The following is a 26,970-nucleotide window of genomic DNA, read 5'->3' on the forward strand; positions in this document are numbered from 1 at the left end:
TCAAGTCTGAAGTCGAATTACAACAGGCAAAAGAAATAATTTTTACGTTTGGTACAATCATGAATGAACAATTTCCTGATTTTTTTTTCGCTACTTGTACTGTGAAACCTCTCTTGCTGCCATATTTCATGATTCTCCATCAAGGTGAAGTACCCTACAGGTTATCAGGAATGAGTTTGCAAGTATCAAAATATGTGGCATAAATAACCGCATCTTTTGATTGTTCTGACTTAGCGGCTTCATATTTTTCAGCACCAAAGGACTACAGATCTCAATATGTGACGAGATACGTGTATCCATTCCCCAGAAACAGGCGTCTTAACAGGTGAAGGTAGTCGAATAACAAACGACAATTTTTTTTCGTGTGGTATTAACAATTTTCGGTTCTTTTTCTTTGCTTGTAATGTGAAACCTTGTTTCTTGGCAAATTTCATCATTCTAGGTAACTGGGCAGTAACCTCTGAGTTTGATAATTGAGTATGCATCAAATTATGTAACATAAATGACCACATGTTTTGGCTGCATTGACTTAGAAGCTAACGTTTATTATAGCGTCAAGGAACCTTGATATGTGACATAAATTTCAACTTGATACTTGTCCCAGTTTCTGAGGTAGAGGGTTCTGAACAGTCGGACAGACAGACAGACAGATGGACGCACGACAAAGTGATTCCATGTGGGTTCTGTTTTTACCGATTGAGGTACGAAAACCTAAAATAGGTAGAACGTAACAGAAATTGAGTCCGTAAGTATCAATGCGGCATTACTTGTTTTGTGTCTTTTAGAAAAGCACGGGAAACTCCAAGACTATATTACTTTAAGTTTCCACGAAACAGTGAGATTTTAAAGAAATAACCTTCATTTAAAGTCAAGGGCGGAAATTCAAGTACTCATTCGTTATCAGTTTCGACCGAACTGATCGTCATCAGGCAACCTGTACAGAAATTGAAAGAACACATGAGGTTTCTTTGATCATCTGACTATGAATTAACAATAAGTAGCGAACGTGCTCACGAAATTATCAGAACCTAAATCTAACATACCGACATTAAATTGTTATATCAGTCTGTAAGGCGTCTCTCCCGCTCTTGTGACAATAACAAAAATAAAATTATAAAACGTCTTTCCGCGTCACTGGCAACAAAAAAATGGTACAAAGTAATGGAACCGACTGCCACAAATAGCTCATAGTTTGTGTTCAGTTGTGCAGCATGTATATATGAAGAAAATCATGTTGTTGTTGTTGTGGTCAACAGTCCTGAGACTGGTTTGATGCAGCTCTTCATTCTAATCTATCCTGTGCAAGCTCCTTCATCTCCCACTACCTACTGCAACCTACATCCTTCTGAATCTGCTTAGTGTATTCGTCTCTTGGTCTCCCTCTACGATTTTTACCCTCCACGCTGCCCTCCAATGCTAAATTTGTGATCCCTTGATGCCTCAGGACATGTCTTATCAACCGATCCCTTCTTCTAGTCAAGTTGTGCCACAAACTCCTCTTCTCCCCAATCCTGTTCAATACCTCCTCATTAGTTACGCGATCTACCCATCTAATCTTCAGCATTCTTCTGTAGCACCACATTTCGAAATCTTCTATTCTCTTCTTGTCCAAACTATTTATTGTCCATGTTTCACTTAGATACATGGCTACACTCCATACAAATACTTTCAGAAACGACTTCCTGACACTTAAATCTATACTCGATGTTAACATATTTCTCTTCCTCAGAAACGCTTTCCTTGCCTTGCCAGTCTACATTTTATATCCTCTCTACTTCGACCATCATCAGTTATTTTGCTCCCCAAATAGCAAAACTCCTTTACTACTTTAAGTGACTCATTTCCTAATCTAATCACTCAGCATCACCCGATTTAATTCGACTACATTCCATTATCCTCGTTTTACTTTTGTTGATGTTCATCTTATATCCTCCCTTCAAGACACTGTCGATTCCGTTCAACTACTCTTCCAAGTCCTTTGCTGTCTCTGACAGAATTACAATGTCATCGGCGAACCTCAAAGATTTTATTTCTTCTCCCTGGATTTTAATACCTACTAAAAATTTTCCTTTTGTTTCTTTTACTGCTTGCTCAATATACAGATTGAATAACATCGGGGAGAGGCAACAACCCTGTCTCACTCCCTTCCTAATCACTGCTTCCCTTTCATGCCCCTCGACTCTTATAACTGCCATCTGGTTTCTGTACAAATTGTAAATAGCCTTTCGCTCCCTGTATTTTACCCCTGCCACCTTTACAATATGAAAGAGGATATTCCAGTCAACATTGTCAAAAGCTTTCTCTAAGTCTACAAATGCTAGAAACGTAGGTTTGCCTTTCCTTAATCTTTCTTCTAAGGTAAGTCGTAAGGTCAGTATTGCCTCACGTGTTCCAACATTTCTACGGAGTCCAAACTGATCTTCCCCGAGGTCGGCTTCTACCAGTTTTTTCATTCGTCTGTAAATAATTCGCGTTAGTATTTTGCAGCTGTGGCCTATTAAACTGATAGTTCGGTAATTTTCACATCTGTCAACACGTGCCTTCTTTGGGATTGGAATTATTATATTCTTCTGGAAGTCTGAGGGTATTTCGCCTGTCTCGTACATCTTGCTCACCAGATGGTAGAGTTTTGTCAGGACTGGCTCTCCCAAGGCCGTCAGTAGTTCTAATGGAATGTTGTCTACTCCCGGGGCCTTGTTTCGACTCAGGTCTTTCAGTGCTCTGTCAAACTCTTCACGCAGTATCGTATCTCCCATTTCATCTTCATCTACATCCTCTTCCATTTCCATAATATTGTCCTCAAGTACATCGCCCTTGTATAGACCCTCTATATACTCCTTCCACCTCTCTGCTTTCCCCTCTTTGCTTAGAACTGGGATTCCATCTGAGCTCTTGATATTCATACAAGTGGCTCTCTTTTCTCCAAAGGTCTCTTTAATTTTCCTGTAGGCTGTATCTATCTTACCCCTAGTGAGATAAGCCTCTACATCCTTACATTTGTCCTCTAACCATGCCTGCTTAGCCATTTTGCACTTCCTGTCGATCTCATTTTGGAGACGTTTGTATTCCTTTTTGGCTGCTTCATTTACTGCATTTTTATATTTTCTCCTTTCATCAATTAAATTCAATATTTCTTCTGTTACCCAAGGATTTCTACTAGCCCTCGTCTTTTTACCTACTTGATCCTCTGCTGCCTTCACTACTTCATCCCTCAAAGTTACCCATTCGTCTTCTACTGTATTTCTTTCCCCCATTCCTGTCAATTGTTCCCTTATGCTGTCCCTGAAACTCTGTACAACCTCTGGTTTAGTCAGTTTATCCAGGTCCCATCTCCGTAAATTCCCACCTTTTTTAAATTTCTTCAGTTTTAATCTACGGTTCATAACCAATAGATTGTGGTCAGAGTCCACATCTGCCCCTGAAAATGTCCTACAATTTAAAACCTGGTTCCTAAATCTCTGTCTTACCATTATATAATCTATCTGATACCTTTTAGTATCTCCAGGATTCTTCCATGTATACAACCTTCTTTTATGATTCTTGAACCAAGTGTTAGTTATGATTAAGTTATGCTCTGTGCAAAATTCTGTCAGTTGGCTTCCTCTTTCATTGCTTAGCCCCAATCCACATTCACCTACTATGTTTCCTTCTCTCCCTTTTCCTACTGTCGAATTCCAGTCACCCATGACTATTAAATTTTCGTCTCCCTTCACTACCTGAATAATTTCTTTTATCTCATCATACACGTCTTCAATTTCTTCGTCATCTGCAGAGCTAGTTGGCATATAAACTTGTACTACTGTAGTAGGCATGGGCTTCGTGTCTATCTTGGCCACAATAATGCGTTCACTATGCTGTTGGTAGTAGCTTACCCGCACTCCTATTTTTTTATTATTCATTATTAAACCTTCTCCTGCATTACCCCTATTTGATTTTGTATTTATAACCCTGTATTCACCTGCCACCGAACTTCACTAATTTCCACTATATCTAACTTCAACCTATCCATTTCCCTTTTTAAATTTTCTAACCTACCTGCCCGATTAAGGGAGCTGACATTCCACACTCCGATCCGTAGAATGCCAGTTTTCTTTCTCCTGATAACGACGTCCTCTTGAGTTGTCCCCGCCCATTGTTCCGAATAGGGGACTGTTTTACCTCCGGAATATTTTACCCAAGTGGATGCCATCATCATTTAACCATACAGCAAAGCTGCGTGCCCTCGGGAAAAATTACGGCTGTCGTTTCCCCTTGCTTTCAGCCGTTCGCAGTATCAGCACAGCAAGGCCGTTTTGGTTAGGGTTACAATGCCAGATCAGTCAATCATCCAGACTGATGCCCCTGCAACTACTGAAAAGGCTGCTGCCCCTCTTCAGGAACCACACGTTTGTCTGGCCTCTCAACAGATACCCCTCCGTTGTGGCTGCACGTATAATATATAATCATAAACAATATATAATAATAAATAATATATAATCATAAACATTGCTATTACTAGACTCTCTCCATATCGCACTGTGCCTCCTTTACATTGAGCAAGTGTACTGAAATCAGCTTCCCAGGTCGTCAGTATGCGTAGGGCACTTCATCTAACAGCAGCGAGCATAGGAAAAAGCAGTTTACTAACACAGAGAAGACCTTGGAGCACTTCTCAAGACTCGCCTCTAGCCCTGTAACATAAGTGTAATATATTTTGTTATTCCATTCTTACACGACAGGTCTAAGTTTCTCTGTTCTATAGTTTTTTCCTGAATTTACAAGGGAAACTTAGGATTTTTTACAGAACATGAAAAAAAAGTTCCAAGGCACAACACGATGAGGTACCTAGGAACGCGCTTTCCGTTCGAATTTAAAAGTGTTCCAATCAAGAAAATCTTCGGAACTATTAATTTCTTGATTTATGTGTCAACATCCTCTTTGTAAACACAACAACCCACGTTAGACATAAACGAAACATTAATAAAGAATTTATGTGGATAACTGGCTACAACTGTGAGCTATTTATAAAAAGCATTTTTATTTGCCATTCAGCTGCATAAATTATATTTATTCGACCGATTTCGATTGTTTCGATCGTCCTCAAAAGGAAAAACTGAACAAACAGAAGAAAGCATATGTAATATACACAGACAAAAAAGAAAACTTACAGCCGCACCTCTCAAACCAACATCATACGCAGTACTTACGAAAGTGTAGTATCTTTTGGTTTAAATGTGCGCATTTCTCTTAGAACACTCTTTCATATACGAAATGTAATAATGTGCATACTTAAAATGCAAGGCAACAAGCTTTTGACAAACTCTTAAAAAGCTTCGACAAGTTACACACGCACTTTTGACAGTTCGCATGCAACTGACATCTCAGACCTCTGTGCCTTCAGACGCCCAAGGAGTCTAATATAACAGAGTACATACTATCTACAATAACATCATACTATTTACAATACCAAAATTGACTGTCATTAACTATTACAGTTGTTGACTTGTCATTTTATTGGTGATAAAATTGACGCTTGTTTTTGCAACGAAAATTGTAACCTTGACACTTCCTCATTGAATGATAAGCTGAATTATTTTCTAGAAGTGTAGTTTATCAACGCCGTTATTGTGTTATACCAGTATATGGTTCTTGCATGACAAGTGGTTCAAATGGCTCTGAGCACTATGGGACTTAACATCTGAGGTTATCAGTCCCCTAGAACTTAGAACTACTTAAACCTAACTAACCTAAGGACATCACATACATCCATGCCCGAGGCAGGATTCGAACCTGCGACCGCAGCGGTCAAGCGGTTCAGGACTGAAGCGCCTAGAACCGCTCGGCCACCGTGGCCGGCTCTTGCATGACATTATTTTCACATGTGCATGTCCTATAAGTTGACGTTCGTTCTTCGTGTTCCTTATCCTATACACATAGCGTGTTGTTTGTTCACAGCACCACATAATGCCAACATTGTAAATAATCTTGTGAACTAGTCTCCCCTCCGATTTCAGCAATGCTTTTATTGTACCAAGTATGTTTTTACTCTATGGTATTAGACAAGTTGGACACCTGAAGGTACATAGGCCTGAGATGTCAGTCGCCTGTTAACTGTCAAGAGTGCATGTGTAACTTGTCGAAACTTATTAAGAATTTGTCAAAATCTACAGTAGTTATGTTTCATTTTCCGTTTTCCCATTGCTCCATTTGGTGTACAAAAGTGCCTTCTGTGAAAAATATGCAATTTTAAACCAACAATATAATTATGTAAGTATTATAGTGCTAGTTCTGCAGGTTCGCAGGAGAGCTTCTGTAAAGTTTGGAAGGTAGGAGACGAGATACTGGCAGAAGTAAAGCTGTGAGTACCGAGCGTGAGTCGTGCTTCGGTAGCTCAGATGGAAGAGCACTTGCCCGCGAAAGGCAAAGGTCCCGAGTTCGAGTCTCGGTCGGGCACACAGTTTTAATCTGCCAGGAAGTTTCATGTAAGTATTATGTTGGTTTCAGAGGTCAACACTAATTTTTCTTGTCTGTGTATATTACATTTGATTTCTTATGTTTGTTCAGTTCTTTCAGATGATGATGGTCGAAAGAACCGAAACCGGCAGAATAAATATAATTTATACAGCTGATTGGCAAATAAAAATGCTTTTTTATAAAAACCATTAATAATTTTGCACAGAGCAGGTAAGGAAAAACCATGGACGTCTTGGGAGAGATACAGATATACGAACATCTTATAAAGCAGCCAGTTAGTTTAGTTTAGTTATGTCAAGTTCCGTAGATCATTTTCACAATTATTTTATCGATATGATGTGGAAAAAGGCAGAATTCAAGATCTGTATACACACATGAATAGTGCTAACATTAATACACCCAAAAATATGGAGAAATCTATCCTGTTAACTGAGCCCTGCTCATATGCTACATTAATTGTCGGTATGACGCTATTCGGTGTACAGAACTGGATATAGTGAGTTTTTTCAAAATTAATGGAGAGTCCATTTTCTGATAACCACTTAACAATTCTTTGAAAGGCATCCTTAACAATATCTTCAGCTGCTTTTTCTGGAATGGGATTTATTATATTAAACGTGCAGACAAAATTGCAGAATAGATTTTAAGACAATTTTAGTCATATTTTAAGTTCTATGTGAATTAATTGACAACAGTGACTGTTTTTGCCGTCATGAAATCTGGCAGTGGTTGCGGAGCAACTTTGTGTCTCTCTGTAGCGGTGGTTTTTGTATTTTTACTAATGACGTAAACAGTTAATTCCAATATTCTATTTTAGGGAAAAGGAACGCATGAGATAGTTCTAAAAAAATCTTGCCACAACGATGTTTGCACGAAACCGGTTTTATATGTGATGTAGACATTACCAATGATATGTAAGTAATTTAACAACAGTTGTAATGTGCTAGCATAGCTATGTTCACTAAAATATCTGTTTACTGTCCTTTTGGTATTCTATTCACAGACATTTTCAAATGGACAAAGGCCGAAACTCGCCAATAATGTGATTTGCATACATGGTGCAATAAAGTCATCTTGAATAATAAAACTGACAGCCTATGGTGGTTTTTTAAAACGATTTTATTATTTAGATGTTTAAGAACTATGTTTAATAGTCTGTCTGTTACTTTATTGCTCTACTACACACCGTTATTCAGTAAGTGAAATCAAATTGAGTACAAATGTTACCAAAAAGGAATTACAAGTCAAACATATTTTGAAACAGCAGCTAAAAGAAACTAAGTTAATTTGCAAATGTCACATGTTCCAGGTGGTAGAAAACCTTCTGTTTCAAGGTACAAGATGGTGCACACGACTTACAATTTATTGCTTAACCATCCACAAGCTATATAAGTATTTATGAAAATAGTATCGAATTTTACTCACCATAAAATGTTATAACGAAAGGACCTACAGGACCTTCCAAATAGCTTTAGTAAATTATACAGATCATAAATATGTAGAACTCTGTATACTTACCAATGTTGCACAAAACACAACTTTATGTCTCACAACAACAGAGACAGTGGAGAAATCGGAAACTGCTCGGTTCCTAGTGAGCAACCCTTCATGTGATTCTGAAATTGGTCATTAGATTGAAACACAGTCGAGGAAATATCGTGCGTTCCTAGATACTCTATCGTCAAGGTACAAAACTCTCCCTTATTGGACTGTGTTAAAGTATTTCACTCTCGGTGACACGTTGTTCTGTGCAAGTGTGTTATATTCAACTGTTTCATTCATATGTTTGGATAATGACGGTTTAATTACTTGGTACTATATATTTTAGTTTCGGCGACGCAGAATGACTTTTTATGATTTCATTTTCGTTACTGATGGCCCTGCAGGAATGACACCTAAAACAGTTTCATGTCAGTATGCTAAATTTACGTCATTATAATTTTGTAAGCATTTTCACTGCACTGATAGATAGTGAAATGTATACCATGCATTCGCTTCGGTGATAAACAGTTTGGCTAGTGATGCACAGTGACGAAAATCAGTAGGAAATAAATTTTTTATTAGCGGTCCTTTGTGTTAGTAAAAACCATTTTCTTCATATATTTACCAGCTGTGGACACCACCTGCAGAAAATACAGTGAACTTTTCAAAAAAATGTTCAAATGTGTGCGAAATCTTATGGGACTTAACTGCGAAGGTCACCAGACCCTAAGCTTTCACACTACTTAACCTAAATTATCCTAAGGACAAACACACACACCCATGCCCGAGGGAGGACTCGAACCTCCGCCGGGACAGTGAACTTTTCATTTTGTCTACAATGAGCACCATCTCGTCATCTCACTTCAAACGAGTGGAGTAACATCCAACGACACCTTTTAGAATAGTGACACGTTGTACAAGCGGCGTTCAATAAGTAACACCACACATTTTCTTTTTTTCCGGGTGCAGGTTGGTTTCATTCGGGATTCCAATAAACCGTATTATTTCTCCGCTCTTTTGCTACCAAAACCCTCTTTTCCAGTATAATCTCCGTTCAATGCGGCAGCCTTACGCCAGCTTACTGGAAGTTTTGCGAAGTCCTCTCGGGTGCGCAGACGCCTTGCGTTGTGATGAATGTGTTTGATTGTGACCCGTCGATCACCTCGAATGAGAGTGTCCGCACTTTCCATTTCAGGAGTCACTGCTGTGCACGGCCGGCAGGCACAAGGGGGATCGGTCAGGTTTGCGCGACCTCGTTGCGATGATGACAGACGCCACGCCCAACGACTCACAGTGCTTTTGTTCACTGCTGGGTCGCTGTAGACGCTCTACAAGCGCCTATGAATACCTGCGATGCTCTGGTTTTCCACCAAACGATACTCAATGTGTAAGTAGGCTGTTTAGGTTTTTATGTTGCTAACGCCACGTAGTGCTCTGTATGAAAATCGCTGACTGCGCTGTGTGCAGTCTGTGGCTGATTGGACTCACTGTTGGAATATACGCTTGTGTAGTGTTGGGCAGTTGGAGGTGAGCCGCCACAGTGGTGGATGGGGAGAGGGAGATGCCAAAGTTTTGAGAGGTTGCTGTAAGCGGACGATCCCGACGTGTGTCCGCCAGAAAAAGGAAATTTGTAAAGATGGATGTCATGAATTGACAGATATATATATGATGACTTTTGAACACTATTAAGGTAAATACAGTGTTTGTTCTCTATCAAAATCTTTCATTTGCTAACTATGCCTATCAGTAGTTAGTGCCTTCAGTAGTTAGACTCTTTAATTTAGCTGGCAGAATTGGCACTGGATGTATTGCAGTAGTTCGAGTAACGAAGATTTTTGTTAGGTAGGTGATTCATGAAAGGTATAAGTTATTGTTAGTCAGGGCCATTCTTTTGTAGCGATTATTGAGTCAGATTGCATTGTGCTAAAAAATATTGTGTGTCAGTTTAGTGATGATCAGAATAAGTAAAGAGAGAACTGTCTGAGTACGTTCAGTTTTACTCAGCTGTCACTATATCAAATAACGTAAGAGTTGTTCCAGCACTGTCACTAGTAATTAATTTTCAAAGGGAACGTTTCAAGTGACAGCTCCCCGTTTGGAACGCACTTCCATTACAGACGCCATTTTGAAGGCTACGTATGGGCTGCCACGTATCTGAACTATAGGGACTGAAGCGGGAATATTCCACGATGTGCTACAAAAAATTCCTCAGTTTTTCAACGGAAAATAGCACAGATAAAGTGTGTTGCATTACATAGCAAACGCCCTTTTTACATCGTCTTCTCCCAATCGGTAGGTTGCATCATATCTCTGGTATTGCTCCGCTCGCTGTTTACGGAGAAATATCTATGAATAAGAAGGGGAAGCCATGAGAAAGGTGTTCTATCTAAGAACGGTTTCTTGAAGAAAATAAATAGACTTGAATCGTGAATTAAATACATATAGCATCCGTACAAACTGTCCTCAATAAAAGCGCCATTCTTAAGTAATAGTATGAAGTACTATCAACTATCAGAAACTTTCTGGGACAAGGCAACGCCGTCATTTAATATTCGCACAGGCGAGTCCAACAATTAAACTGTACCGTCAGAACAATCAGACGCCGATTTTGCGACAGTACAATCAGTAAATTATACAGTGTTTGGCTCACCTGCAGGTCGGGAATCATGACAGTGTGAGGGATAGCGTGCTCCTCCAGGAAGTCCTTGACATCCTCAAGGATGTCCGGGGAGACTGCGAAGTCCGCCGACCTGGAACAGACAAGGAAGCTCTGGAGAATTGCTGCTGACGACAACCGGAAGAAGCAAGGAGAACGGATGTACCAGTACTGTCTTACTATGTGCATTTCAATAGGCAACCTAACTGCGACCAAAAACGAGGCCCATCCGTGAAGTAAGATTCCCTGGGCTCATGCCAAGAAACGCAATTTATTCTCACGTTCAGAAAACAAACACGTTGAACGACCAGAGATAGGACGTACATGTCCACTGGGTATGTACATTAGTATTTTCTGCAAAAAAGGCAAGCATTTGAAACATATCGGCCAGCGGTTTCAAGGTCAACACCGAGATCGCAGGCCAACACCGTGAAATGTGTCTGCGGCTCTCGTTGCGCTATAAATCGAAGGTAATGGATCAGTGTGGCTTGAGCAGACGCGCAGGACACTCGGAGACGTATTAGCGAACGGTACCGCAAATCAGTGAGTTTGAAAGACGGAGCATTATTGGCATGAGAAAATGTGATGCATCCATCTGGGAAACTGCTACTCGTGTGGGACTAACTGTTTCGGCAGAGCAACCGGTGTGTGCAGAATGATTCACGGAAGGCCGTATAATACAACGAGGCGGATCAGGTCGCACCACACAATCACCCCTTAAGAAGATCCACATCTCATCCGAATGGCATTGCAGGACAGATCTGCGTCCTCCTCGGCTCTGGCGCAACAGTGGAACATTGGTACAAATCGTACACTATCAGGGGTAACTTTGTCTGTCGCTGTTTATTTCCGCGTGCGTAACGTGCTCGTCGTCCACTTCTCCTCCTACGTTTGAAGAATGTGCAGAAATGGTGTAATGAAAGACGTCGCTGAGGACAGGAACGGCATCAGACAGTGTTTTCGGACGAATCGAGGTTCTGTTTGTTTGAAAGTGAAGGCCGCATTTTGGTTCGTCGCAGACAGAGGTAGAGGCATCACAGTGATTGCATTCGTACAAGACATACAGCGCCAACTTAAAGCCTTAAGGCGTGGGATGCTGTTGGGTACAACCACAAATCACAGTTGGTGCGTATCCAGGGCACTGTGACTAGAGTGACCTACGTAAATGACATCCTGCGACCCGCAACCACGGCCATTCTGCGGAATGCCCCAGACTTCATTTTTCAGCAAGACAATGCACTATCATGTGTTGGTGCACGAACAAGTGTGCGTTTTCTTGGCGTCACAGGATGTCAGCCTTTTGTCCTGCCCTGGCGGATTACCAGACTTGTCGCCAATCGAAAATGTGTGGGATACGTTGAAACGACGGGTGCAGCGCTGTGGTTCAAAGGCACCCACCACAGATGAACTTTGGAACTAGGTGAATGCAGCATGGTTGGCTATACCACAAGACGACATTTACGCCTATTGTGTGTCAACACCGTTACGCATGGAACACGTTATCAGGGCCCATGGCGGGCCCTGTGCCTGCAAGGCAACAGAGCATATGCCGAAGCGAGGTTCAGATTCATTGTAACATAAAAGGATATAATTGTACATAATATTTAACATGTGTACTGGAGATGATGGAAAGACAACTGCAGTGATAAAATTACTGCAGTTCGGAATGAACCAGAATACCCAGAAGTTGTACTGTTGGGTAACTAACCAATCTAATGAAACGCCAAGTAGTTCTGGAGTAAAAACCTACCTAAAATGCGATGTGAGCAATAATCCAAGGGCTTGCCAATGTGGAGAAGGGAGTTGATAAGTGGTCACGAACTACCAAACCTAGAGGATGGGGCAGTGTGTCAACTTAAAAAGGTGTTCTTTTAGTGTTCTTACTCTAAATTGTGTTTCTGTGCCTAAATGTTTACATACAACGACTGCCAAACCAATAATGGGCAGAATGTGTATTTGTAATGATTCTTTTTAAATATTTTTTGTATATATAGAAAATTGTGTTTAGTTATTTATAACATGGACTGCTAGTGCTGAGGCAAGCAGTGAAGTAAGTTAGGTTTTTTGACCAACGTGTTATGGACTGACTATTCTTACTGAAGTCAGTGGGAAGTTATTATAAAATATATATGGAATCTCATTCAAATGGATGTAGATTTTTTCGAGACTAGGTTTTCTGGAATATCTTAAAGTTTTGGACTGTCTTGTTTTAAAACACAGCAGTCATAATTAAAGATAGGTTCTGAATTTGTTAGTGCGTTTATGCACAACAAACATTTTGGAACTGCTATAAAAGAAGACCACCTTTAAAATTGATAATATTGAAAAAAATATTTGTGTTTTTGCTAATGTATGTTTTTGTATATGCATATTTTTTTCTAGAATACTATGCCTGTTTTACTAATGCGCAGATTATTTTGTATACTGCTTGTCTGTCTGTGATATAGTATATATGTAGAAGAGACAAAAAATTTTAATCTATGCCCTGTGTAATGATGAAAATTAGTTTCCCTAAACCAGTGTGGAAATGAAAATTACTGTAAATGTCTTATTTTGAAAATGTTTTGGAAGAAATGTATGAAATTTCTTAGTGTATATACTGTATGTCTGTAATACGTGTATTTTTTTTGCCCCAACTGAAGTTCGATGGTACAATTTTTATTTTGTAGGCAACACCACTTAGGTGTTATAGATGTTTCCTTGAAGTATCCCTTACGGGAAACCTCTACGAAACATGGGACTTGCGTAACACCATAACTTAGATACTACATACCTTTTGTTGATTCATTTTGCTTTCTGTTTTGCTCAACATTCCATTGTTGAGCAAAACAGAAAGCAAAATGAATCAAGAAAAGGTATGTTGTATGTAAGTTATGGTGTTACAAGGTGACTGAAATGCTAATCATTTCTGCAGAACATACTAATGTGTATGTTCTGTGAATATGAACGTCGTATCTCTAGTAGTTCAAGGTGTTCGGTTTTTTCTGATCATGAGTGTAATTGAATGATTTATTGGAACCACTGGAGTTCAGACATTTGCCATACCTGAGACCAACTTTTGTGTCCCTGTGTCATAGAAATCTGTCGTCTGAGGCTAGAGCCAATGTGTTACCACCATCTCTACCTGCACCCTGAAAACGCTGACTCCTAGCGGACAGGAATTTCATGGGGTTCCGGAAGAGGTGGAAATAACTGGGAGCAAGGTGGATGATCAAAGATCTTATAGCCGAACGTTCTGCAAGAGCTATGCTGTGCACGGAGTCGCGTGTGGCCGAGCGTTATCGTGCACCGGCACTATCAAGCAAGGGACTGCACGAACTTCCCCTCGCCGATTTGATCCACTTTGACAGGATGTGTCGGACAAGACCAGAACACAACTGGGGCAGAAAGGCGTAACTATCAACCGTTTCCGAGAAAATCGACTTATAAAATCTTATGCCTGCTTACATACTCGTATTTTGAATCAGGAGGGTAATAAGGAACGCCGTGCTGAATACCGAAGGCCTCGTATCACTAGCAGTCGAGATGACAGGAATCTTATCCGCATGACTGTAACGTCTCGATCCCTGAGTCAACATATGGGGACGTTTGCAAGACAACAACCATCTGCACGAACAGTTCGACGACGTTTGCAGCAGCATGGACTATCAGCTCGGAGACCATGGCTGCGGTTACCCTTGACGTTGCATCACAGACAGGAGCGCGTGCAATGGTGTACTCAACGACGAACCTGGGTGCACGAATGGCAAAACGTCATTTTTTCGGATGAATCCAGGTTCTGTTTACAGCATCATGATAGTCGCATCCGTGTTTGGCGACATCGCGGTGAACGCGCATTGGAAGCGTGTATTCGTCATCACCATACTGGCCTATCACCCGGCGTGATGGTATGGGGTGCCAATGGTTACACGTCTCGGTCACCTCTTGTTCGCACTGACGGTACTTCGAACAGTGGACGTTACATTTCAGATGTGTTACGACCGAAACCCTGCGAAACGCTACATTTCAGCAGGATAATGCACGACCACATGTTGCAGGTCCTGTACGGGCCTTTCTGGATACAGAAAATGTTCGACTGCTGCCCTGGCCAGCACATTCTCCAGATCTCTCACCAATTGAAAACGTCTGGTCCATGGTGGCCGAGCAACTGGCTCGTCACAATACGCCAATCACTATTCTTGATGAACTGTGGTATCGTGTTGAAGCTGCATGGGTAGCTGTACCTGTACACGCCATCCAAGCTCTGTTTGACTCAATGTCCAGGCGTATCAAGGCCGTTATTACGGCCAGAGATGGTTGTTCTGGGTACTGATTTCTCAGGATGTATGCACTCACATTGCGTGAAAATGTAATCACATGTCAGTTCTAGTATAATATATTTTTCCAATGAATACCCGGTTATCATCTGCATTACTTCTTGGTGTAGCAATTTTAATGGCCAGTAGTGTATTTACTAAGAGGTGCTCCTGATTTTCATCCTGGCAGCTGGCGTTTATGAACTAACAGTGGTTTGTGTAGCTTATCGTACATTTCTGTAGTTTGTTTTAATAATTAATCACAGTTTAGAGACTGTACTTCATCCTTGTGACACATTTTCCGGTACTGCCGTTTCAGACTTGGTAACGCTTCGAAAGTGTGTATGTTAAATACAATTGTTAAACATTCTCTGAATAGATATTAACTACTAAAATAAATTTACAGCTGTCTTCGAAAAAGTTTTATCTACAAAAATATCTATAAAGGGAACCATATTCACTGCTAACCGATGTCGTTATATTGCCATATAACTTGCTTCTGTCATTTAGGCATATCGGACATTTTGTGGCGTTTCAACTTGCACTTGAGAATGGCTGTAAAGCTGCAATCATGATTGTGTGAAATAAATGAGTAATAATTTACAGATTAATGGTGAAAATTCCATTCAAAATGGTAGCGCATGTGCGGGAAAGCAGGTGACGTGTGGGCTGCGGGGGAGACGGGCACAGGAGACGGCGGGTTCGGAGATGACGTCACAGGAGTAGCTGATGAGTTTAAAGCCAGTGTACGGAGGTCATTTCTTAGTGTACAGCACCGGTAGCTTGGACTGGAGGGAGCGTGGAGAGAACTTGTCTCCTTTGTACCTGCAGGATTACTATCTTTTACTGGAGCCACCTCCACGGTGGGTCGCACATTCGATCCTTGGCTAGGCCTGCCCGCTCTGTTGGTGTACAGCGGTCGTGAGAGCCCTCATCGTTGTAGATCATTTCACGGTGTGGTCATACACTTTCGACTTCCGTCATGTTTGATGTTCCGTTTCAAAAACCGCCCTTCCCGGTGTGGTACGTGGCGACCGCTAGTTATTCAGACTGCTAGCAGCCGCGTCTGCAACACTTCGGCGCAGCTACGCTGACGTCACGGCGCGTCGCTACTGACGCGTGCTGTGCTCTCCCCAGAGCCTGCAGCTGATGACCTCGGAGCCCAGTGCGCCGGCAGGCACCGACGTCATCAGTGGGGCAATAGCATCCAGCTTGCTGCGATCTTGTCTCTGTACTGAAATCAATAAAGCACTATTATAAACAAAGATGTCCCATTAATGGCTATTCGAGCGGTACCGGTCATCACCACCTGTACAGCCCACGTCCGCAAGAGGAAGCCGGTTCTTTCACTGACCTACGAAGAGCCGAAACCCCCACCACTGGCTAGGTCAACCCTCGGCCCCAATAGATTTTAGAAGTAAGATAAACACAAATTCCGGCTGTTTCCAGCCATGCGCTGCTGTGCCGCAAGCTGGTTTAATCAAAAAGAAACAAAAGAGAATGCACGTGTTTCTAATACGCACGGGAATTGGACGTACGTAGCAATCTTCTTCTCTCCTCTGTCTCTATTTATCTTCTCTTCAGCTTCTCTTTGTCGATCTCCTCTTCCTCCCTCCTCTCTCCTTCGCCTTCCCCTCTCTGTCCATCACCTTCCCTCTCTATCTGACCATCTTCTCATCCCCATCTATTTCCATCTTCTCCTCCCCTCTCTCGCCTCCTCCCTCTGTCCATCACCTCCCCTCTCTGTCCGTCTTCCACTCCTCCCTACATATCCTCCTCTCTTCTCTCTCCTCCTCACTCTGTCCATCACCTCCCCTCTCTGTCCGTCTTCTCCTCCCCCTCCATCTCCTCCTTCCCTCTCTCTCCTCCTCCCTCTGTCCATCACGTCCCCTCTCTGTCCGTCTTCTCCTCCCCCTCCATCTCCTCCTCCCCTCTCTCTCCTTCTCCCTCTGTCCATCACGTCCCTTCTCTGTCCATCTTCTCCTCCCCCTTCATCTCTTCCTCCCCTCTCTCTCCTCCTCCCTCTGTCCATCACGTCCCCTCTCTGTCCGTCTTCTCCTCTCCCTTCCATCTCCTCCTGCCCCTCTCCCTCCCCCTCTGATCATCACCTCCTCCCCTCTCTATCTTCTCCTCTCCTATCTTTTCCAGCTCCCTCTCTTTACTCGTCTTGTAAGGTGTCAGGCAAGTCCAACACCTTCCATGAAAACCCTGACATGACAGCAAATCCGGCAATATGTCACGTAGCTCCGAATAAATCCTGACATTAAATTAACCAAAGTAATACAATCAACGACTGAGCAAATGGAATACCACAGACTAGCACAAGAACGCCTAAATGCATGTCATACCTTCCCACCTTGAAACAGCCGCAGTTCCAAGGGGAGAAAGGAGAACAGAAGCCGAGAGCAGGGACGTGTAGGCTAGAAGGTCCTACGAGAAGAGCGGGACAATGGGACACCCACATCGCCGGCCGACCGGCAAAAGGTCCATCCCCCAGCCCATGTTAAAAGAGAGAGCCCTCCAGAAGAACAGTATAGATCTTACGATAACACTAAAACGGCCACATCAACTGCAAGTTTTAGAGTGAGACTATACCCTTCTCTGTTACGTAGCAAACATAAAAAACATTACCCCACCACGAAAAGTATAACGTTTCTCATTGGATAGACAGAATTTTTGTAGGCGGAGCTTAAGGTTAACATTGAGACGCTGATTGGTCAGTTGAAAACACAGCCAGATACCTTTTTCTTAAATCAACTTCGGTAAAGAGTAGTAAGGATAAGTTCGAGAGAGATCCTACCGCGACGGCGAGGTGTGTGGAGCTGCACCGCCAGCCGCCCCTGACACTGCCTAACCACAGACAAGGTAATGAACGCACAAGGTAATGAGCGCATAAGGCTTCACTCAGAACTGCAGAAGTCTCATCTGTTACATCCCCTTTTTACGAAATACTAGTGCCGATCGTAAATTAAACTTCATGGTATTCACATTTGCTACTTGAAGTTACAATCTGAAACGCGATGATTTTTCTGTTATATAATTATTGAGAAGCCACATCAGCCACTGTAATTTACAACACGTTAAATAAGTAATTAAAGATAATTGAGGGTCGTTGTAGACCATTTTTAATAGTTTTCTCTTTTATGAAACTTAATTTAAACCTAGATTATAGATGTGATATGGCATAGGTCATCCTTCGGTCCATTCTACATGTCATGTGCGGTCTGGCGTCTTCTTACCAGCAAAAGGTCCCAGGTTCAAACTAGTCAATTCCCTAATAAACACGCTCAGAGCGTCGTTGCGCGAAAGTGGTAGGGAGACACGACTTAGAACAAACAGACACCACGTAGAATGTTAAAATCTCTACCTTTTCACTTTCTGTCTCCATTTCCTGCCACCCTACTATCCATCTTCTCTTCCCCCTCTCTCTGACTTTGAAACTTTTATTCTTGTTGAATATTCATTTTCTGTAGCAGTATTCTAATCGTAAGCCAATAAGCCATCAATACGACTCTGCTGTTTGCTGACAACGTTTCGGTTTTATAGATACTCTGTGTCTGTCAGAATCTTCGTTAGAGTATTATGTGAAAATTTAATGTAAATCAATCAACAATTTTCCGAGATTTTTGGTAATAACCTTTGCGAATTATACACAGAAGCGCCAGAGAAACTGGTGTAGGCATGCGTATTCAAATAGAGAGATACGTAAACAGGCAGAATACGCCGCTGCGGTCGGCAATGCCTATGTAAGTGTCTGGCGCAGTTGTTTGTTCGGATACTGTTGCTACAATGGAATGTTATCGAGATTTAAGTGAGTTTGAACGTGGTATTACAGTCGACGCACGAGCGATGGGACACACCATCTCTGAGGTAGCTATGAAGCTGGGATTTTCCCGTACTTCCGTTTCACGAGTTTACTGTGAATATCAGTAATCCAGTAAAACATCAAATCTGCGACACAGCTGTGGCCGGAAAAGGATCCCGCAAAAACGGGACCAACGACGACTGAAGAGAATCGTTCAACGTGATGGAAGTGCAACCCTTCCGCAAATTGCTGCAGAATTCAATGCTGGGCCATCAACAAGTGTCAGCGTGCGAACCATGCAACGAAACATCATCGCTATGGGCTTTAGGAGTGGAAGGGCCATTCGTGAAACCTTGATAACTACACAATACAAAGCTTTACGCATCGCCTTGGTCCGTGAACACCGACATTGGACTGTTGACGACTGGAAACACGTTGTCTGGTCGAGCGAGTCTCGTTTCAAATTGTATCGAGCCGATGACGTGTACGGGTATGGAGACTAACTTTATGAGTCCATGGACCCTGTATGTAAGCACCGGACTGTTCAGGTTGGTGGAGGCTCTGTAACGGTGTGGGGCGTGTGCAGTTGGAGTCATATGGGAGCCCTGATACGTCTACATACGACTCTGACAGGTACGTCTAAACACCTGCATCCATTTATGTTCATTGGACATTCCGACGGATTTGGGAAATTCCAACAGGACAATTCGACACCCTAAACGTCAAGAATTGCTACAGAACGGCTCCAGGAACACTCTTCTGAGTTTAAACACTTCCGCTGGCCAGGAAACTCCCCAGACATGAAGATTATTGAGCATATCTGGGATGACTCACACCCGCCTGTTTGGCTCTTCAGTGTATACTACACACACACACACACACATACTTATATGTAATTCGGTGGTTGTTGCATATCATCGGGTGTTGTTGGTATGTCCTCGTAAACAGCGTCTTTCAGCTTTGTCCGTCGAAAATGTCCACGGGTGTCAAATCCGGAGAACGGGCTGGCAAAGGTACGTGGCCTCTGCGTCTGCCGGCCGCTGTGGCGTTTCATGTCACACGTTTACACTCTATGGACGCTCACGTTCCGCCTGACGAAGCCAACGGGGATTGTCAACAAACCAACAGTGCATGTTTCGGCGGCTTACCTGGCCATGATTGGTAAATATGGATTCATCGCGAAACAAGATAAATGATACGTCTCGAGTATCGTGTCTTAATGCCCTTATACAGAAGTTAGCAAGATTCTCATAATCGTTTCTATGTAGCTCTTGATGGAGAGAGGTATGGTAGGGATGCAACTTTCGGCGATGGAGAATGTATAGGAGATTTTCCTGATTCATGCCATTTCCTAGTGCGGTTGCGTGGGAGCTAACGTGCGGATCAACTGCAACAGCAGCAAGAACAATAATTTTCATCTCTTCTGCCATCAATTGTTTCGTTCTGTTAAGTTGTCTGGGTGTTACACTGCTATTTCCACGTAACTGGTTGAAGGCCTCGATAAACAATTTCAGAGATTGTTGACGTCTATTGGTATATCTTGCCGGATACACCGTACAGGAACGAACTAAAATTTCCTACCCTCTCCGTACATCTGCATTGGTAAGTCCATTCTCCTCTCACGACCTATTGCTTGGACTGTCACACACTAACAGACTAGCAAGGCGCAATGCACTCAAGGAACACGCAAGTACGCTGTAAACAAACGTAACAACATCGTAGTTAAGAACTACATATGTTGAGTGGCACAAACAAGTGTCGGTGTAGAAACTTTTCAAAATACGATACCTCGTAAAGGACTCCTGCAACGGACACCACTGACATTGTAGTTTGCGCTACTTTTAGTTTGTTAATGCCAATAGGCATTGTTCCATTTAAGGAGTGTATATTTGCACAAAAGATACACTTTGTAAGTATTATTACAATCTGAAAATTTTTAACATGGTGCAGCAGAGTCAGCAACTGTAAAATGTAATTACATTAAATTTCAACCTCCAGTTGCATAAGCAAAGACACTTTACCTAGGTTTCGGCTATAATAATGTAGCCTTCTTCGGAAATGTCGCAATTTAAAATTAAATTAAAACATGTCGGATATTGGCCTTATCAAACTTAAAATGTTGGTGCTACAGTACACAGTCATAAGACTGCGTCACTTCTACTGATGTTTTGCCGACAGGCCACACCAACGGGCCAGACAGGTGGGCCGCGGGCGCTGAGTATACGACTCAGCGCTCGCAGCCCACCCGGGAATCGAATCCGGTCCCCATCGGTTAGAAAAAAAAACTGCAATAATTGTAACAAGGAGCTGTCAGTGTAATTTTTTGTGATCCTCTGCGTGTATCACTTGCATTGCAGGTATTATATAGGGTTTTGTATGTGTGTAAGTGGACTTCCAGCCATGGGTCTATGTCCAATGAGAGGAATGTGTTAGTACTTACATGTCCGTTTTCCCTCTCCCATTCTGTCTGATTGACTGCTGCTGCTACCGGCGCTTTCATTTCCTATAGTATTCTCAATTGTGTATTTATAGGACACTATTTTGGAGGGAAAACCCATGGCAGCCATTTTTGGGACATAAATCACTATAACTTCCTAAATAAACAACGGTGATTTACGTGAGCGCCCTAAATTACTAATGATAGGTCATTAATTAAAGTAATTAATAAAAGTGGTATACCATTATTTTTAAGTCACATAACTATCAAAGTAATGCCTCATGTAATAAGAAGGCATTATTTGAATTTCCCACCTTTTTTTTAAATTTCCAGTCACTTTTAAGTCACACAGTTGCTCCGGAATGCAAGGGGAGAGCGTGGAGGACATTGGCTCTTGGAGATAAAGAGGACAACGACCCTATTGTCCTGGACCCTGAGAACATAGACGTGGACTAGGTGAAAGCTAGGTTAGAACATACCGCATTCTGCTACTCATCAGGGGCAGAACGCCGGGCTTTGCTTGCTTGTATTGTATTGTATGTTAACCGGGGACCTAGAAACGAGGGAGAGGCTCCGTCCCCGCCGCAGCCGCCGTAGTCCACAACCCCACGACGACTATCGCAGTCCACTTCACCCCTCCGCCGCCCCACACCGAACCCAGGGTTATTGTGCGGTTCGGCCCCCGGTGGATCCCCCCATGGAACGTCTCCACCAGACGAGTGTAACCCCTATGTTTGCGTGGTAGAGTAATGGTGGTGTACGCGTACGTGGAGAACTTGTTTGCGCAGCAATCGCCGACGTAGTGTGACTAAGGCGGAATAAGGGGAACCAGCCCGCATTCGTCGAGGCAGGTAGAAAACCGCCTAAAAACCACCCACAGACTGGCCGGTTCACCGGACCTCGACACAAATCCGCCGGGCGGATTCGTGCTGGGGACCAGGCGCTCCTTCCCGCCCGGATAGCCGTGCGTTAGACCGCACGGCCATCCGGGCGGGCTTTGCTTGCTTTATACTAGGTTAACGGGAGATGGGATATTTTTGACAACATAAGAATGATTCAGCTGCTGTGTTTCAGAGAAGAACGCTAGCCCATTTGTGCAAAACCAGTCAGCAACTTTCACGAAAACGTAATTTACTATTTTCTTTGTTTATGATTCATTGCTCTGTTCCACAACAATGCTTGTATCATCCGCAAAGAAGACTGATTCTGCCTCCTGCTTCAAATGAAGTAGCGGATGATTTACATAAGAACATTAACATTCAGACGGTAACGTCGCAGTGATTTGAATAGCATGTATATGGTGCCGTGTTTTATGTTTATTACAACTAATTCATACAAAGAATCGTGGCTCAAACATTAGCAATTCGCAGCTCGCGGTCTCTCGGTAGCGTTCTCGCTTCCCGAGCACGGGGTCCCGGGTTCGATCCCCTGCGGGGCAGGGATTTTATCCTGCCCCGCCGGCCGAAGTGGCCGTGCGGTTAAAGGCGCTGCAGTCTGGAACCGCAAGACCGCTACGGTCGCAGGTTCGAATCCTGCCTCGGGCATGGATGTTTGTGATGTCCTTAGGTTAGTTAGGTTTAACTAGTTCTAAGTTCTAGGGGACTAATGACCTTAGCAGTTGAGTCCCATAGTGCTCAGAGCCATTTGAACCATTATCCTGCCCCGAGATGACTGGGTGTTGTTGTGTCGTCTTCATCATCATTGATCCCCATTACGGTCTGAGGAAGGCAACGGCAAACCATCTCCATTAGGACCTTGCCTAGTACGGAGGGGCGCGTCTCCCACATCGTTCCCCCACGCTCTGTCAAGAAGTATGGAACTTCATTTCCATTTTCCATTCCAAAAATTAACAATGAGGGCACGTAGGATGAGTGATATCGACACCTTGCAGGGTGAATTTCACAAGCTACGAACTACCTTCAAGGAAAATCGCTACAAAGAGAGTACCTTAAAAAAAGCTACACTAATAAGTCAAAACATTAAGACCACTGCTCACCGCGACGTTGGATGCCGTCTGGTAGCGTTGCGGACACGTGACGAAATAAAAAAAAAAGTATGTAGGCGGTGCAGACACGGACGGAGGATCACCCTAGCGAAGCTACAGGCTGACTATGACATAGGCAGTCTGTTATTACGCAGAGCCTGTGGACGAGTTTCTCGAAAACGACGAAGCTGGTCGAATGTTGATGTGCTACTATCGCGAGCATCTACGGAGAGAGGCAGAAGAACAGTGAAACTACCACTAGGTGCTAAATGTTTGGACATCCACGACTCTTCATAGAACGTGGGGTTATCTGCTCTGTAAAGTAACATAGATGGTGATTTGAGGCATCTCTGCCGAAAGATCACAACGCTGGTACATGCACAAGTGCTTTTTTTCCCTTAGTACACCGTTCATCGTACTTTGTACAACATGGAGCTCCACAGCAGACCAACACTACGTGTCCACATGTTGACTCAACTACTTCGTCAATTACGATTGCAGTAGGCTCGGGATCATCGGGATTCGACCATCGATCAATGGAAACCTGTCAGCTCTTCTGTTCAATCATAGTTTTGCTACTCTAGGTCGATAGCCTTCTCCACGAACATCATCATCAAAACGTGCAGCTCACCGCGGACATAGGCTGGTGGGAGTAGTATTATGCTATGGGAGACATTCTACTGCGCTTGCGTGGGACGTATGGTAGTAACCGAAGACAAGCTGACAGCAACGAGCCACCTACACTCCCTCACGCTTGACGTCTTCTCCGACGGCGATGTCATCTTTCAGCAGTATAATTGTCCGCGTTTCGGAGCCATAACCGTGCTACACTGGTTTGAGGAGCATTATAGTGAACTCACACTGATGTCTCGGCAACCAAATTCGCCTGATGTAAATCCTATTGAACCCATCTGAGTCGCTATCTGGCACCATCACCGCGTACGCAATCAGCGGCCCGTTATTTACGCGAGTTACGTTGTCTGTGGGTAAACATCCAATGTCACATATCTCCAGAAAAGTACCAACAACCGATAGTTTCATACGCTGGATCAGTGATATATTTCGTTCCAAAGACGATCAAACATGCTATTAAGCGGGTGGTTATAATGTTTTGGCTCATCATTGTATACATACCGACGTCGCAAGCAGAAGGTGAAGAGATAGAGAAAGTACATGACGATACTGAACGGATAATTCAATGCATTAATCGAATATCTAATCGTTATGGCGGACTGGACTGTGTTTGAAGCGGAAGAAGCAAAAGAAACATCAGGATTCTGCAACCTAAAGAGCAAAATAACCCATCATTGACGGAGCAAGGAGGACATCAAAAGCGGACTAGCACTGGCAAAAGATAAGATTACCAGTATCAAACATAGACCTCAATTTGAGGAAGAAATTTTTGAGAATGTACGTTTGAAGCATAACATTGTATGGTACTGAAACATTGACTGTGGGTAAACCGGAACTGAAGAGAATCGAAGCATTCGAGAATTGGTGCTACAGAAGAATGCTAAAAATTAGGTGGACTGGTAAACTAAAAAATGAATTCCCTGCAGGATCGGCGAGGAAAGGAATATATGGAAAACACTGACAAGAAGAAGAGACAGGATGATAGGACATATGTTAAGTCATCAGGGAATGACTTCCATGGTACTAGAACGAGGTGTAGAAGTTAAAAACGATAGAGGAGGGAAGAGACTGCCGTACATCCAGCAAATAATTGAGGACGTAGCTTGCAAGTTCTACTTCGAGATGAAGATGGCGGAGGAGAGGAATTCGTGGCGGGCCGCATCAAACCACTCAGAAGACAGAAGACTAATGACTCAAAAGAAAAGAAATTGAAACAAGGGACAAAATCAAGAGTAGCCTGGGAGGACTGTCACGCCAAATCGCCCAACTGCCATGCGTACCAACTGTTATTTGTGGGATGGGCAACATTCTACGCTGAAGGGAACTGAACTAACCTACTTTATACGGCAACAACAAAATGAGAAACTATATTCCGTTAAGATCCCGTGGAACTTTCACACCTCAAAAGCATACTAGCTTAGCTGCGATTGTAGACTGGTCTACATTAGTGTGACGGAACATCCTACATAAAATTCTAACAAATTTTGATCTTACGTTAAACCAGTAAACAGATCGAAACCATCTGTCCAGACCAGCTGTGACCATAACGGTACTGAAATGGCGTATGGCACAGAAAAGGCCGCAATACTAAACCCCTTCTTCCAAAATTGCCTCACTGAGGAAGAGCGTACTATAATTCCTCCTCTAAATCGTCGGACTAAAGCCAAAATGACAGATATCGTAGTGAGTGGCAATGAGATAGAAAATCAACTGAAATATCTACATCTACATTTATACTCCGCAAGCCACCCAACGGTGTGTGGCGGAGGACACTGTACGTGCCACTGTCATTACCTCCCTTTCCTGTTCCAGTCGCGTATTGTTCGCGGGAAGAACGACAGCCGGAAAGCCTCCGCGCGCTCTCGAATCTCTCTAATTTTACATTCGTGATCTCCTCGGGAGGTATAAGTAGGGGGAAGCAATATATTCGATACCTCATCCAGAAACGCACCCTCTCGAAACCTGAACAGCAAGCTACACCGCGATGCAGAGCGTCTCTCTTGCAGAGTCTGCCACTTGAGTTTGCTAAACATCTCCGTAACGCTATCACGCTTACCAAATAACCCTGTGACAAAACGTGCCACTCTTCTTTGGATCTTCTCTATCTCCTCCGTCAACCCGACCTGGTACGGATCCCACACTGATGAGCAATACTCAAGTATAGGTCGAACGAGTGTTTTGTAAGCTACCTCCTTTGGTGGTGGACTACATTTTCTAAGGACTCTCACAATGAATCTCAACCTGGCAACCGCCTTACCAACAATTAATTTTATATGATCATTCCACTTCAAATCGTTCCGCACGCATACTCCAAGATATTTTACAGAAGTAACTGCTACCAGTGTTTGTTCCGCTGACATATAACCTTTCTTTCTATGTCTTCGCAATACATTACATTTGTCTATGTTAAGGGTCAGTTGCCACTCCCTGCACCAAGTGCCTATCCGCTGCAGATCTTCTTGCATTTCGCTGCAATTTTCTGATGCTGCAACTTCTCTGTATACCATCATCCGCGAAAAGGCGCATGGAACTTCCTACACTATCTACTAGGTCGTTTATATATATTGTGAAAAGCAATGGTCCCATAACACTCCCCTGTGGCACGCCAGAGGTTACTTTAACGTCTGTAGACGTCTCTCCATTGAGAACAACATGCTGTGTTCTGTTTGCTAAAAACTCTTCAATCCAGCCACACAGCTGGTCTGATATTCCGTAGGCTCTTACTTTGTTTATCAGGCGACAGTGCGGAACTGTATCGAACTCCTCCCGGAAGTCAAGGAAAATAGCATCTACCTGGGAGCCTGTATCTAATATTTTCTGGGTCTCGTGAACAAATAAAGCGAGTTGGGTCTCACACGATCGATGTTTCCGGAATCCATGTTGATTCCTACAGAGTAGATTCTGGGTTTCCAGAAATGACATGATACGCGAGCAAAAAACATGTTCTAAAATTCTACAACAGATCGATGTTAGACGTTCAGGTCTATAGTTTTGCGCATCTGCTCGACTACCCTTCTTGAAGACTGGGACTACCTGTGCTCTTTTCCAAACATTTCGAACCTTCCGTTCCTCTAGAGACTTGCGGTACACGGCTGTTAGAAGGGGGACAAGTTCTTTCGCGTACTCTGTGTAGAATCGAATTGGTATCCCGTCAGGTCCAGTGGACTTTCCTCTGTTGAGTGACTTCAGTTGCTTTTCTATTCCTTGGACACTTATTTCGATGTC

General features: G+C 43.0%; 1 protein-coding gene across 1 annotated transcript in view; it reads right to left on the bottom strand.

Moving 5' to 3' along the window:
- Positions 1-26,970, bottom strand: part of LOC124593864 (carboxypeptidase B-like) — a 212,825-nt gene that overhangs the window by 73,898 nt on the left and 111,957 nt on the right. The window contains exon 4 of the mRNA XM_047132212.1: positions 10,586-10,685. Within this exon, the coding sequence (XP_046988168.1) occupies positions 10,586-10,685 (100 nt within the window). The remainder of the gene's footprint in view (positions 1-10,585; positions 10,686-26,970) is intronic.

The sequence above is a fragment of the Schistocerca americana genome, chromosome 2 (assembly GCF_021461395.2).
Source record: "Schistocerca americana isolate TAMUIC-IGC-003095 chromosome 2, iqSchAmer2.1, whole genome shotgun sequence".
Lineage (NCBI taxonomy): Eukaryota > Metazoa > Arthropoda > Insecta > Orthoptera > Acrididae > Schistocerca > Schistocerca americana.